General features: G+C 37.5%; 1 protein-coding gene across 1 annotated transcript in view; it reads right to left on the bottom strand.

Annotated features, from left to right (window-relative positions):
* Window positions 1-8,403: 8,403 nt before the first annotated feature.
* Window positions 8,404-15,239, bottom strand: part of LYPLAL1 (lysophospholipase like 1) — a 32,093-nt gene continuing 25,257 nt past the window's right edge. The window contains exons 4-5 of the mRNA NM_001099059.1: window positions 11,234-11,349; window positions 8,404-10,449 (exon numbers count right to left, since the gene is read on the bottom strand). Coding sequence (NP_001092529.1) covers window positions 10,231-10,449; window positions 11,234-11,349 — 335 coding nt within the window. The 3' untranslated portion in view covers window positions 8,404-10,230. The remainder of the gene's footprint in view (window positions 10,450-11,233; window positions 11,350-15,239) is intronic.

Raw genomic sequence — 15,239 nt, 5'->3', positions numbered from 1 at the left:
ATGCCCAAGGGAAAGACTTCTGTTGCTCAGAAACACCCGCACCCAATTTTTAAATAATTTCATTGGCAAAAGAAAGCATACCAGAAGTGGCCAAAATTAATATGTCAAGTAACTAATATGTCAAATGTTTCTATAATTTCTATTGGACAAACCATCAACTGACTAGAAAAAAATTGAAGTGGGAAGAAAGAAACAGAAAATGAAAACAGAGTGAATTTTTAGTTAAAATAATACTATGGCCTTAAGAGTAGGTAGTGAAATGCCAAAATAAAACAAACAAATAAGTATGAATTTTTTAATAATAACAAAAACTGAAATAACAAGCTGTTTTGAAATCAGCTCTAAAGTGAATTCAAAATAGAATAAAAAAGCATCAAACTTTCTCATCATTTCTTAAAAAAAAAAAAAAAAAAAAACGAAAGAAAGATCCCAGAGGCTCTGAACTAAACTATTGGCAAAAACATGTCTCTTATGGGCATTTTGCCCAAAATATGATTTCTTCAAAACAGGATGTCCACTATTCATCATAGACCCATTAATTCTATTCCCAATATAAAAATCACATATGGCTTTGCAACCAATCCAGGACTAAAAGGTCCAAATCATATCACAAAGGTAATGTATATAAGCACAAAGAAAGTGTATTTTAAAATATTTTACATTTTAGTAAAATATCCACCCAATATTTCAAATCAAATTTCACTCATTTTCTAGAAAGGAAAGAACAAAGCTTTGCAGGGTGGTGAGCAGAATTTGAGGGAAGTCCAAGGGAAATGGCAGCAAACACACTGAACAAATTGTATGGTCAAATGGTCTTCCAGTTTAGTTGCTCTGGACAAGGAGAAATTACATAATAGAGAGGAACAAACCTGACTCCATATTGGATCTAGTCTTCTTCCTGTGCCGAGTCATGCTGGCTCTGCACCACTGTTGCCTATACCCTGAACTATAGAGGACAGTCTATTCTCAGGGCTCTGACCTCTGTTTACAGAGATAAAAAAGTTGCAGAGCAGAGAGTAACAGTTGTCTTGTTGGAGATTTATAGGAACATACTGACCTGACCTACATGGGCAGCTGCAAGAACAGAGGATTCCTACACCAAGAAGTTTGCCACAACTAACCACACCCCTCCCTCACCTTGCCTTTAAAAGTGTTTTGCTGAAACCCTTCAAAGAGTTTGGAGTTCTTTGGCCACAAGCCACCTGTCTCCTTGCATGGCTCTGCAATAATGAATGGGATCCAGACAACTATCCAATTGGTACCCTGTTCATCGCTAATTCTCCTCCAGTGGAAGGACCTTGGTCAATCTCAGTCGTGGGCCCACCCCTTTAGAATAACTGATACTAACATTCATTCTGTACGAGCAGAAGGATCTTTTCTCTTTCAGATAACAGTTACAGAGACAAGTACCTGCCTTGAATATAAAAGGAGTGAAATTCACAGTTCCTTTGAGGAGATTTCAGGCAAGTCTTTAGAATGTTCTCTGGTTCATCTGGTAGATGGGGAGGATCCTGCACGGATGCTCCCTAGGGAGGAAGAGAACAGCTGGGCTGGCTTATGGCTCAGACCGTCTTGCAGTCTCTTATGCCAAACTTAGATCTATTTGAAGAAAGGAGTAAAAGGCCTTGGAGCTTTGTTTTACTTTTTTGCAGTGGGCCCTGCCTGCTTTCAGGGAGCTTTGGCCCTCTGGGAAAATTTCTCTGAGACTATTTCCCATTGGAAACCACAGATAGGTCATTGACTGCTATTCAGGCTTCTATTGTCTTACACTTGGTTGACAATGCTAATGAGGTTGATCCCCTAAAGACCAAGAAACAGACTCCAACAATCTAAATTAATTATTGCACGCCTCCCAAAACTGAAACGTGACTTCTTGACTGCTACTGCGTGGAGTCAGTCTCCCTCATCACACCCCTGTGACCCTCCTATCTCCTTTCACTCAGCTGATTTAAGGAGCAAGACGGTTAGGGGCTAGGTAACATTGCTGTGTTCCCAAAAAGGATGAGAAGTCACAATCTATCAAATAGGTTAGGGAATGTCAGGAAGAGAAGCAATTCAAACTTTTGTGGCTCTAGTGGATACTGGCAACTACCTTACCATTCAACTGGGTCCCATCAGTGAGTGTATGGCCAAATTCAACTGCTGGGGTTTGGACAGAGTTCACAGTAACAAAGGGAAGTTAATATGACCCACAGAGTGGAGTCCTCTGTGTTGATTCAATGTATTATTGAATGTATTCAATGTATTATTATCTGGCTTCCACTGCTGAATGTGTAATTGGTATTTATGTTTTACATGCTTATATTGTAAATGCCGATAAGATTCAAAAGGGGTTCTTCCTGTTTGGGAAGAGCTCCATGTTGAGAGGTGCTGATACTTCCAGGGCCCTACATCTTCAATGATCCCTTTGAGCTACAAGTCTCTGTGACTGATGCTGCTGCTAACAGGAGCTTCCAGCAAAGGGAGGTGGCCTCCACGTGGAGGTGCCCCTTAGGGGTGAGATTCATTGCCTCCCAGACACAGCTACCAGCTTTATCTCTTCTGAAAGCAACTGCCAGCTTACTGTTGAGCTCTTATTGAAACTGAGTGCCTGACCCCTGGAGGAACTGTGATTCTCTGTCCTGGTGTTTCCATTTTGGGATAGATCGACAGACTCGGTGACTAACAAAGTGAAAAGGATCCAGTAATGGAAATGGTACCTTCGAACATGCAGCCAGCCTGGCCCCAGAAGCATCTTGGCACGACATGAAAAAATGGCAGCTATTCCACTCCCCACCTGTAGCAAAGTTGCTGGCTCAACAGCACCCTTGATTCACAGAGGTTCCCCATAATGTCTGGGCCTGCTTCACTGATGGTTTGGCTAAGCTGACATGTGGTGATGTCCACTGGGCAGCTGCAAACGGTCAGGCTCAGGGCCAGCTTATTCAGAATTCAAAGTGGACAGGGTCATTCTGCTCAAGAAACTCAAGGTCATGATTATAGCTCTGGCAAATACGACACTTGATAAATCTCATTATATTTTTACTGATTCTTGGGTTGTGGCCATGGCCTGATTATTTGGACTGTCACTTGGAAAAACCACAGACTGGAAGATTCAAGACAAACCCCTTTGGCACTGCTAACCTAGGAAACAAATAGTGCCTGCTGATTGAACTGTCTGAGTCATGCATGTAGGGGGACCCATTTGCTGCTGAAACTGACTGGAATCAAGCTGCTGGTTGAGCCTGCACTGCCAGACTGTCAGCGTTGCTTACTTGAACCGTCATTAGACGAGACAGGTGACACATCAACCATTATGTTGGACACAAAGTAAAAGAACTTATGTTTTTGATCCACAGGCTACCCTTGCATGCCAAACTTCTGAGTCCTGACTAAAGCTGACCTAGTTATCTGACAGCAGAGGCAACCACATGGCCAGGGCATCGCCCAAACTTGGTCCTGACACACTGATTATAGCTGACCTTTGACCTCTTCTTGGGGTTATCGGTGGTGCCTCACTGCTTACTAATACTTCTTTAGCCTATGTGTTACCGTTTCAGTGGGTCATGAAACTAATTTGTTTTATTTTGGCTTATATTTCTGGATGACTTTCAGTCTGGCAATGGGGTGCCTTTTGTTGCAAAACAATTCAACAATGGGCTGGTAGTCAGGTATTCGGCAGGCTTTGAACACTCCCTGCAGTTCAGTGGGATTTGGTACTGTTGAGAATTCAGGGATTCTTTCTTGTCAAAAATTGACTCAAAAGATGTCTGGCTCTGCCTCCTTCATTTTCTTCTGGTCCATACACCTTGGTAAGGCAGTCTGGTCAAGGAACACAGTTGTCCTCAAAAAGGGACCATCTCCTCTCAGCTGTTTCCTGGGTAAAGAATAAAGGGTCAGAACAAAAGTGTTGGGAGATTATATAAAGCTCTTTTGAGATCCTGAAGTTCTTCTTGACCACTGAGTGTGATGCTTCCTCTTTTCCCTATTGGCAATCAGGCAAGTCTGGTTGGTAAACCTTCTGGAGGCAGCATGTAAAAGCAGACAGGGAATTCAAATTACTCTGGTTTACAAAAATGGGTTTATTTCGATGACATGATCTTAGATAAATATGACTAATTGGCTGAGCACAGTGTTTGCTGAGTCCCTCTGTAGTGGGGAGCCAAAGAGGGGGGCATGACGGGTCTCCGTAGGTTTTATAAAAATACCTTTGTCCTGCTTGTACCCAACCTGCCTGGATGAAAGGTCTGGGTGCAAGTAATGGTCAGCTAGCGAAAAGATGAAGTTACAGCTGCTGGAATAGGATATATATTATGAATAAATGGAGAGAAAGCAACAGGAAAGAGCATGTTTAACTCCAGGAACTTATGGGGATGAAAGGGACATTGATTATTGTCTTTCAGGACTACCCCTGGAGCTTTCCTCAAGCTTAAAAACACCCTGGTGAGGTTTCCCAAACTGTTACAAGCATCTCAAATTCAACTGACTGCTGGGCCTGCCACCTGTCTATCTCCTGCCACCTTCTTGAACCTCACAGAAGATTCAAGACTTGCTTACCAGTCTTCTTTACCAGTCAATCCTAAAGGAAATCAACCCTGAATATTCACTGGAAGGACTGATGTTGAAATTCCAATACTTTGGGCACCTGATGCAAAGAGCCAATTCATTGAAAAAGACCCCGATACTGGCTAAGACTGAAGGCAAAAGGAGAAAGGGGCAGCAGAGGATTAGATTAGATAGCATCGCTGACTCAATGGTCATGAATCTGAGCAAACTCTGGGAGACAGTGAAGGAGAGAGGGGACTGGCATGCTGCAGTCCATGGGGTCACAAAGAGCTGGACATGACTCAGTGACTGAACAACTTCTTAACCTTACTAAGTCTGTGAAAACAGCAAAGGATGGCCCCCAGATCCTGAAGAAATCCTTCCTTAACAAAAAACACCTGTCAGCATACCCCAGGCTTCAAGTTCTCTCTCCTACACCCCTTCTCCTAACTGTCCCTTTTTCATTTGTGGTATGGACAAATGCCACACACCCGGTGGTGTGGATAAAGGGCACAGGCTGGGTGACTTCCCTCGGGGCATTTTCTGCAAAAACAAGGACTAAACTCAATTGTTAAACTGAACTGAGAACTCAGGCTTCTCAGCTGCCCAGAAGGTCATGCTGGAGACACTGTTATCTGTGCCGTTGGCTGATGGAGGTCCCATTTGAAAGGCCTAACAATTGTAATGTAGGTATTAACTTGTATTGCTGGAAAACAGAGTGACTTTCACCTGGCATAATAGGCTTTCAAGTGCATTAGGAAATACCACAAATAGCTCATGCAGGTCTAGGATGATTGGAGCTTGCTCCAAGATGAAGCTACCGTGATTATTTGGGTGTGCTTACTAGAGAGATGATAACCAATTTGTTATTTACATACAGCCTAAGGGATGTGACCTTACAATGGAAACCATCCACCTTGAAAAACTGGTATGAAATTTGTGCCTATCTTGAGCTAAAATGATCAATGATACTATTTCTTTCCTGCAAGTTTCAGGTCCACTTAAATTCACGTGGAGGATACACTGTCCGAGATTGTGGCCTCACAGGCCAAGGTGGAGTCTGTGCAATTGCTCCTGGAATGCCTGGGTGAATGCTTCAGTCTGAGTAGGAGGGTTAATGCAGAACCATAAGGACAGCTGGCCTCCTGAGGCACATCCTTACTATGTCACATGATTTGTCTGGCTGGATTGGACCACAGCCCTGGGATGCACAGCTGAGAGCAGTGCTGCAGGTTGACTTCATTCTGGTATTTGGAATCTTGTTCACAGTAGTCTTAATGCAATGCTGTATGAAACTCACTGAGCTGATGTGGTTGCAGCTAAGTGGCAGAATTTAACAAAAATGACACAGATAACACATGTGGGGGTGTGCATCTTATCCTCAGTGTAGGAATATGCTGAAGCTACACTTCCCTTCAGAAGACTATACCCGTGTATACCCACAGAAACTATTTCTAAAGGGTAAATTATAAAGTAGAATCAAAATATACATTAACAGTACATTTGTTCTCTGTAAATATAATTTTAGCTTTTCTCATGTTAAAATTGTATACAAAGTTTTGTGAAGCAGCTGTCTTTGTGTATTATATAAACTGAGTTTTCTTGAAATGGTTGGATGGCTTTGGTAATTCTGTTCTCCTTTTGTGTATCAAGAAATTCCTTTTATATGATAAAGACTTATGGTTTAGGCAAATTCTGGCTGAGTGATATCTGGATATTTTATTTTACATATCAAAGTACCATAAACTGTCAACAGCCAAATTGCTGGTATGCTTCATGCTTCATATTTTGTTCTTAGTACATTTTGCCATATTTTAACTGAAGTAATTAACTTCCTAGAAAGAAAATATTTAACTTTCTAACCACTGATGGCGAGCCTTCCTGTTTAGTCTTTAGTTGAGAAAAAATGCCATTAATAAACATTTCACTTCAAGGATTAAAAAACCAATAAAGCCCATTATAAAAATTCAAACATAAGAAATACAGAGTAAAAAGTGAATGTCTTCCTTCACTTACATACTAGCTTTCTCTCTCCTCTTTTGCAGAATTCCAATCTCTCCAACAGATAAACACATATAATTTACTTTGATACTGATTTATGCTTTCCTCTTGCTGCCATTCTTCCTCTCCCAGGTAAGAAAGTATCAAGACTATTTCAACTCTATCGCCTTAGGGGATGTTTATGTGGGTGAAGCAGCAGAACAGGAAGAAAATGGCTGAGTAGTTTTAAGAGACCACTTGGCTTTAAGAGACCACCGTATGGGTAATAGTTATCTCAAGGTGGGTGAGCACTGGATACTGGAGGACTCCCCTGAAGATACTGCTCTATGCAAGGGGCCCCAGACTGGCATAATTTGGAATGAGGTGAAACAGTAAAAGATAACTAAGGCTGAATATCCTATCAGCCTAATGGGCAGGGGAATAGAACTGGATGGAAGACTATCTATATAAAATATTTAGATATATCTTCTACGTGTAGATCAAACTGTGAAGACAGATTTATAACCATTACATGCACACATCCCTCTACCTCTGGTAAAACAAGTCTAGCAATACCTTCTTTCTCTAACTTTTTTAAAGGTTTTTACATACGCTATAAAACTTGATCCTCAAACACTTTTACAAAGGAGTATACTGTGGCAGAGGCTGAGATTTATTCCAGAATATATAATTAATAAGGGTTTCCCAGGTGGTACAGGAGGTAAAGAACCCGCCTGCCAACGCAGGAGACGTAAAGATACGTGGGTTCAATACCTGAGTCGGGAAGATCCTCTGGAGGAGGGCACAGCAACCCACTCCAGTATTTTTGCCTGGTAAATCCCTTGGACAGAGGAACCTGGTGGGCCACAGTTCATAGGGCTGCAAAGAGTCAACACAACTGAAGCGACTTAGTACACATGCACATAATTAAGTTCTAGGACAAACATTCACCAAAAAAAAATCTAGATTCCTTTCTTTTATACTGTATTTGGTATGTATATACTCAACATATATAAGCCTGACACCCTTATCTATGACAGGTACATACGTTACTCTTAGGGCAAACTGCAGCCATAAGGGCTTTCAACATGAGAACATGAGTGATACCATGTATATTCAAGGCAGACCATTTAAAATTTCAAGAAGCTGAAGTTCATTAAAGGCTTAAGATAATTAAAACACTGCAGAGTCTTCTCTGAGGGGATTTTGGACTTCTCAGTCTCAGTCTCCCTTCTCTCCTTCCGTTTCTTCCTCGATCCCTCCCTCTTCAAATGTACAGTTTATAGCTTCAAATATAAGGAGAATAAGGGACTTCTGCTTATAACTAAGATAGCCAAGATGGAGTAAGAGGGACCAGGTTTAGTTTTTGACCTGAAACAACTAAGAAGCGGGGCCACATTTGTATTTTCAGATACTGGGCACTGGTACTACAGAACAGTCATCTTTTAGGAAGGATTAAGTGCCCAGATTAATGTGAAGAGTTTTTTAGGCCACAGCGTGGAGAGGAGACTCAGAGGGAGCTGAGGGAGTCCAGAAGATGGAGAGGCTTAGAGTTACAGGACAGAGTATTAGAGAGTTCCAAGATTGCCAGGGCTCTGCAGAAGGCCCTCTCAAATCTTTAGCAGAGTGTTTACCATCAGATATGTGTAGGAAAAGTAAGAGCCACCTAAAAGGAACAAGCACTGGGGCGCAGAGAGGGCTGGGAAAAGGCTGAGTTCCCACTAGTCAGTGTGTAAACCTCACAATCCAGTATCAGCTAGGGTCTAAAGGAAGCTAGAGGGGCTATAACAATATCACACAGTGAATATTTCAGAGCCCCCTCCCCCTCAAAAAAATCTATCAGGGATAAAGACGATCATTTCATAAAGAAAAAGAGGCCAATTCATCAGAGGAACATAATCGTCTTACATGTTTATGCATTTAATAACACAGTCTCAAAATACATAAAGCAAAACCTGAAGCAATTGCCAAGTGAAACAAATTCACAGTTACAGTTGGAACTTTCAATCCTCCTCTCTCAATAATTTATAAAATAAAGAGGCAGAAAATAGGTAAGGATACAGTATATTTGAACAAAAATATCAACCAACTTGACCTGACTGATATGTATAGCACATGCCACCTAACATGAGCAGCATGCGTGGTTTTCAGGGGTACACAAAACATTTTTTAAAGTCACAATAAATTTAAAAGGTTTCAATTCATATAAAGAATACTTTATTAACCATACATTAGAAATGAACAGCAAAGATCTTTAGAAAATTCCCAGTATATTGAAACAAAATAATACAATTTTGAACAACCCAAAGGTTAAAGAAGAAATCAAAAGGGAATTTAGAAAGATTTGACCTGAATGAAAGTGAAAAGACAAAATATAAAAATTGTGGGATGCTTCTAATATAAAACTTGGAAGATTTATAGCACTAAAGGAGTGTTTTAGTTGAAGAAAATATGAGAAAATTTTAATGACCTTGGCTTTCTTAAGATTGCTTAAATATGACTTCAAAAGCAGAGTATAAATTTAAAAAAATGAATAAACTGGACTTCATCAAATTAAAAACTTCTGCTCTTTGAATTACACTCTAAAGAAAATAAGGCAAGCCATGGATTAAGAAAATATTGGTAGAACATCTATCTAACAAAGGATTTTTACCCAGCATATATAAACAGCTCTTACAATGCAATAAGAAAAACAGCCTAATAAAACACACATGAAATATTTGAACAAAGATATCATCAAAGAATTTATATAGATTGCAAATGAGCATATAAAAATTGCTTTAAGAAAAAGCAAATTAGAAACACAAAGTGTTATACTATATACCCACTAGAATGGACAAAATTTTTAAAAAAAGACTGGCCATGCTGAGTACTGACTAGGATCTGGAGAGCAACTGGAACCCTAAAATTGGAGCAGAGTAGCAGTCTGGGTTCATAGAATGGGAGCTCTGCTGGGACCAGACAGCCTGGATTTTAGTCTTCACTCTTGAGGCTTTGGGAAAGTCTGTATTCCTTCTGTCACTATTATCAAATACCAGTAAAAACTGGTTCTGTTTACTTCATCAAGCTCTAGTGATGATCAGGTGAGATAATGGGAAACCATTTTGTAAACATGGGGTACAAGGTTATTTGGGCTTTCCTGTTGGCTCAGTGGTAAAAAATCTGCCTGCCAATGCAGGAGCTATGGGTTCAATCCCTGGGTTGGGAAGAGTCCCTGGAGGAAGAAATGGCAACTCGCTCCAGTATTCTTGCCTGGAGAATCCCATAAGCATGACAAAGAGCTGGACACAACTGATTGACTGAGCACACACGCACTAATGTTATTCTTTCAAAAATAAAATTAATGTGAATACATACATAAACATATTTTTAAAAAGGCAATTTAAAGAAAACAATAATGAAAATATCATGCTAAAATATTTTCATGATTTCTCATTGCTGTTAAGCTAGTTTAATTATTGTAAAATTTCAATATTCAATTACTTACAAGGCCTACAAATATTTACAAAGAATTTAAAAAATAATACACAGATGTTTGACTAAATTAATGTTGACCATTAATAAGATCACACTACTATCTATGGTGCTCAGTATGTCAAAAACAAGTAAGTCAGTAAACTGTTGATATTTCTTAATATTTTAATAATTATTCATCAAATCAGAACTAGACAGTAAAAAACACTTTTTATAAAGACATTACTTGCATATTAACACATCAATCTTGATTTAGTCCGGTAGCTTTGTAAGAATCCATGACTTTAGTTTCTCTAGTTCCGCTTTGCTTAACTCATGGTAAACACCTGGGAAACTATGAAACTTTGTGCTCACTCCTAGAGATTTTAACATTGAATTTGTCTCTTCACCCCAAGAATGAAGAACTAACTCATCTGCAGTACCATGACACTGAAATAATTCAGGAAGAACACCGTCACTTTTCTGAAGAGCCTAGAGAAGAGGATATAAACATGGAGAAGTTTAAGAAATTCATTTAAGAACAGTGTACGTTCTTGGAAGTCAGGGAGGGCAGAAAAATGTCAATTTAACCAAAGCTTCAGGGGAAAAAGCAGTAGTGGCAGTGATGTCCGAGGTATATATTGATGGACTAAGCTCAGGAACTTAGCTGGTTGATAGCACTGCAGGAACTGCAGTTGTGTGGGACCTGCATTTACTCTGAAGAGGGCTGTTTCAAAAACAGTCAAAGCATTTCCTGAAGAAACCTTGTGTCTTGGGAAGACAACCCTTTTCACATAGAGTGGAGAGAGGGAGGAACACAAGGGAAAAATGGCATTCTTGTTCTCGTTTCTGTACCTGCTGGTTCTACTCCTGGTAATGAGGGTGTATCACTATTATATTCCATTCATAAATTAGGAATAATGCTGCAAAATAGGTGTCAGCCATATAACTTATCCTTTGGTTTGATTAAGTCATAATTAGCAAACCTAGCTATAATCATCTACATTTTTAATATGTATACAGGATGCATATATATTATATACATATTTTTTATCCTTTCCCCTTTGAGACTTTGATTAACAATACTCTTTGTACAAAGCATTTCCTAAACAAGAATGACCAGGTGGGATTAATCAATATAGCTCATTTGCCCATGAATTCCCAGGAATGCTCTGTGAAGCAACCGTTATTGTGTAATTATCAATGTTGTTTTAGTTTCAATGTGTGAATGCCTTATTTTTTTTCTTCTGTTTTGCTTTTAAAATCTGAAACTTACCTGGTAAACAGCAGATGCTTTATTCAGAAAACTAGACAGAGCAAATACTCCTGCCACATCTTGATGATTTCTATATGCTAAATGCATTGCCATGCACCCTCCCATAGAAAATCCTCCTACAAGAAGCAAAAATTCACTTATCAGTAAAATCAGAATAATGCTAATTTGGAACAAGATATAGCTATGCCAATCTTCCATAAATATCTGGAGACCTAAAAGAGATACAATGCAAAAGAAAAATTTAGTCTACTTTACATCTTACCAAAAAAGACCTGCCATGAGTAAATAACACTATTCCATCTACGTCATCACTAGTAAAATAATTTGTTATAAAAGGAACTAGAATTGCACAAAGAAATAAATAAATCTGGGTCATCAAGTAAAAATATTTATCATAATTAAAAATATATGAGTCATAACACAAGTGTTATTTACTTAAACATCTAATGTGTACTTATATTTTGTTAATACTTATAGGAGTACTCACACTACAATTAATAACATGCCCCTTTTTGTCTTAGTTGTCAAACTATAAGCTAGAGTTTTTCATATAACAGATGCTTAGTGATCTTTGAATTAGGAAGGATGATCAAAAATTTGGTGAGCTAGTTAAAGTATCTTTGTATTATCATATTATTTTGGGAACTAACTTGTGATGGTACAATTAAAACATATATACTTAAATGTACTTTTAAAAAAGCTTGGAAAAAACTTATTCACTTAACAAAATTTTATTGTCTTTTATGAGCCAATCACTGTCACTGGAGTGACACTAGTCACTGGAGATAATACATATTAAAATACATGGATCCTTCTGTACGAGGAGAAAAGAGATACATCACAAAATGTGGAGATGGGGACATGACATGACACAGCAGAGAGAGTGGCCCAACTTAGAGATGTAGTGTGATATTCCCTAGCTTGACTGAGAATTAAAAAGACATCTCATGATTTAAAAGAAATCTGCATGTTATAGACAGCAAGCCTGCAGGAACATAGTTTTTATTTTTGGAGAAATTCAAGAGCGTAAATAATACTTTTGCCAAATGTACCTAAGCAAAATATTGAATGTGACTAGTGTGACTGAGGAACTAAATGTTAATTTAATTTTACCTAGTTAAATTTGGAGTTTAAATACTCACATATGGCTAGGGGCTATGCTATTGGACAATGACGTTCTAGATAACCTAAGCTGCATACCAATGATTAGAAAAAAAGCTTCAAAATTCATAAATTGAGCAAAAATGAAACTAATGTTTCATTAAGAAAATAATGTACCCTAAGATAATTAAATTTGATATTTAAATCTAAAGTGGTAAAGATCTTTAAAAAGTCATACAAAGACAAAATAGGTTGGTAAGCAAAAATATATTTAAAAATTATTGTAAAAGAACACCTACTGAGAAAATTTTACACCTTAAATGCACCCAGCCCATTTTTATTAACTAATCACTTATGTGATTTCAGAGTTCCTTGATGGGTCCAATCTAACAGCAATAACAACAAAAACTAAAAAGAAAACACTTCCTCACATATGAAATGTCATTATCAAAGGCATCCAAAGACATTTAACCTCAAGTTCAATTCTCACAATTTATAATGAAGAAAAATGTACTCACTGAAAATTTATTATTTTAAGATTCAATCTAAGTCCCTTATCCATTTATAATCTTGTGAGGTAGTCTGCAATTCCTCACCAGTGATCTCTGACAATAGTCACTTTTAACATTGTGGACACCAGTGTGAAAAGGGACTTTGTGCATTTTTTTCTTCTGATAGAAGAAAACTTAACACAAAGGACTAGTTATTTGAATTCATTTTCCATCTAAGTGTCTAAAATGCAATATAAAATATACTGTTCAATGAGTAAATACGAAATAGTAAACTCATTGTAAGTAATACTTATAATGTATATTTATAGTTGCTGGCAAAGTATTAAAATGTCAAGAGTTAACATTTCAACATACATTTAAGATTAACAGGCTGAATAAAACATGTTAAAAAATAATAAACCTAGCTTTTATGAACTCTTTAAATGAAATAAAACAGTAACAATATATAAAAACTACACTGGGAAAACCAAGCTAACCTATCTGAAAACAAAGTTGGGGGCAAGGGGATGGGGAACTTACAATTCAAGTTTATCATCAGTTGAACAGGATTTTTAAAATGCAGTAAAATCCACCCTACATTGAAATTTCAACAATTTTCCCATTTGATTTATATATAATTATTCTTCAGACTGAACTGTGATAAAGTTTCAAAAATTTGGGAACATATAAATTATGCCAATCATATTTGTATATTTTCTCTTATATAAAGTTTATAGGATAAATAGAATATTTATCATCTTCTATGGAAAGCTATTAAAACAGCAATCCCAAGTCTTAAAAGTTCTGAAGATTGTTGTTGAAGAAACACAAGTAAGGATTTCCCAGGCAAGAATACTGGAATGGGTTGCCATTTCTTTCTCCAGATCTTCCCAACCCAGGGATTGAACCCGGGTCTCCCGCATTTTAGGCAGATGCTTTACCGTCTGAGCCACCAGGGAAGTCATTCAAGACATATATATGTTGAAAGAAGGTAGAAAGATGCTACCACTTTCCAGTTTTACCTCTAAGATCATCAGAAGAAACATATATAATGTCAGGAAAGTGAGCCTGGAAATTGTAGGGCTAGGTTTCATCTTGGTAACTGCAACCAATCCTTCATTTTAGTTTTAAATCTTTTTTTAAATTAATATGCTAATACATGCCCACTGAATAAAGTATTTTCATCATATCAAAATAAAATGGGTTACCCAAAATATCATTACTCATATATAATTCTGACATGTTTTAAAAATTTATTTTAGCAGTTAAACTCACTCTATATGTAAATTTTATACCTTACTTTCTTGTAATACTGATTTGAATGTCTTTAAACAGAGTTATGAAATTCTATAATTATTTTTTTTTATTCATTGAGCACATACTAAATATACCAAGTGCCTTCTAAATGTGTATATACAGTATATATCAGTTACATAACATTCAATTGTATTAACTAACCATTATTGCCTTAACTACTTTCCTCATAATGGGCTTTTACAGCATCCATGTAAAATATTTAGGTGTAATTCCAGAAGCATATGATTATCCATGCTTCAATTCTGCTAATACGCTCATATTATAAAAATTCTTATAATCTGGTCATTATCATTTGTCAGATTCTATACATCCTAGATCAAATTTAAACCTAAATTATGTCAATTTTCTCTTAACAAATTATCACCACCTAGTGGCTAAAAAAGGAATCTCATTATGGGACAAAGTTTCTGACTAAGTCAATAGATCTGGGTTCTAGTCCCAACTCCATTTTAGCCAGTAATCTCTTTAAATTTTACTTTCTTCTTATCTGAAGGGTGAGTAATCATTTTATATCTTACCTATTAGAAGGATCAAGAAAGATACTATATGAAAATGTGTATTATTTAAATACTTTTTAGTGTTAAACTGAATTTTAATAATTTTCTCAGAATGCAGGATCTGAATCCAGGTTTCCTGAATCCAGGAACAACTATGATGCCAAATTCAGAAAGTAATTTAAAAGTCACTAATTACTGCTTGTGTTTCCCCTAATTTTCACCACACACTCTGAAGAATTATATGTGGTATAAATATATAAAAATACAGTTTCTTGTATCTGATATTCTTAATGTGCAGGGTGAGGATTCATGAGTGTCTCCAAGGAACACATTTAAAGATTTGGCGCAGATCCTCCTATCAAACCAAAGTTTATTCTTTCCATTAAGAAAGAAATATATTCCCACTGATGAAAATAAGCAAACAAAGAATTTCTTTTCTCAGCTAAAACCTGCAGTTGAGTGCAGGGTCCTCAAGTGTAACCTTACAGCCTTGTGTTTCCGAAGTCTTGAAACACTGTGCTGGTCTCTCATTCTACTGGATCTGAGGCCTCTTCCCCAGGCCTTCAGCCTGCCCACTGTTGTCAGTGTGTTCCTCTTAAA

Source organism: Bos taurus, chromosome 16 (genome assembly GCF_002263795.3).
Source record: "Bos taurus isolate L1 Dominette 01449 registration number 42190680 breed Hereford chromosome 16, ARS-UCD2.0, whole genome shotgun sequence".
Classification (NCBI taxonomy): Eukaryota; Metazoa; Chordata; class Mammalia; order Artiodactyla; family Bovidae; genus Bos; species Bos taurus.
This window is presented reverse-complemented; position numbering and strand designations above follow the sequence as displayed.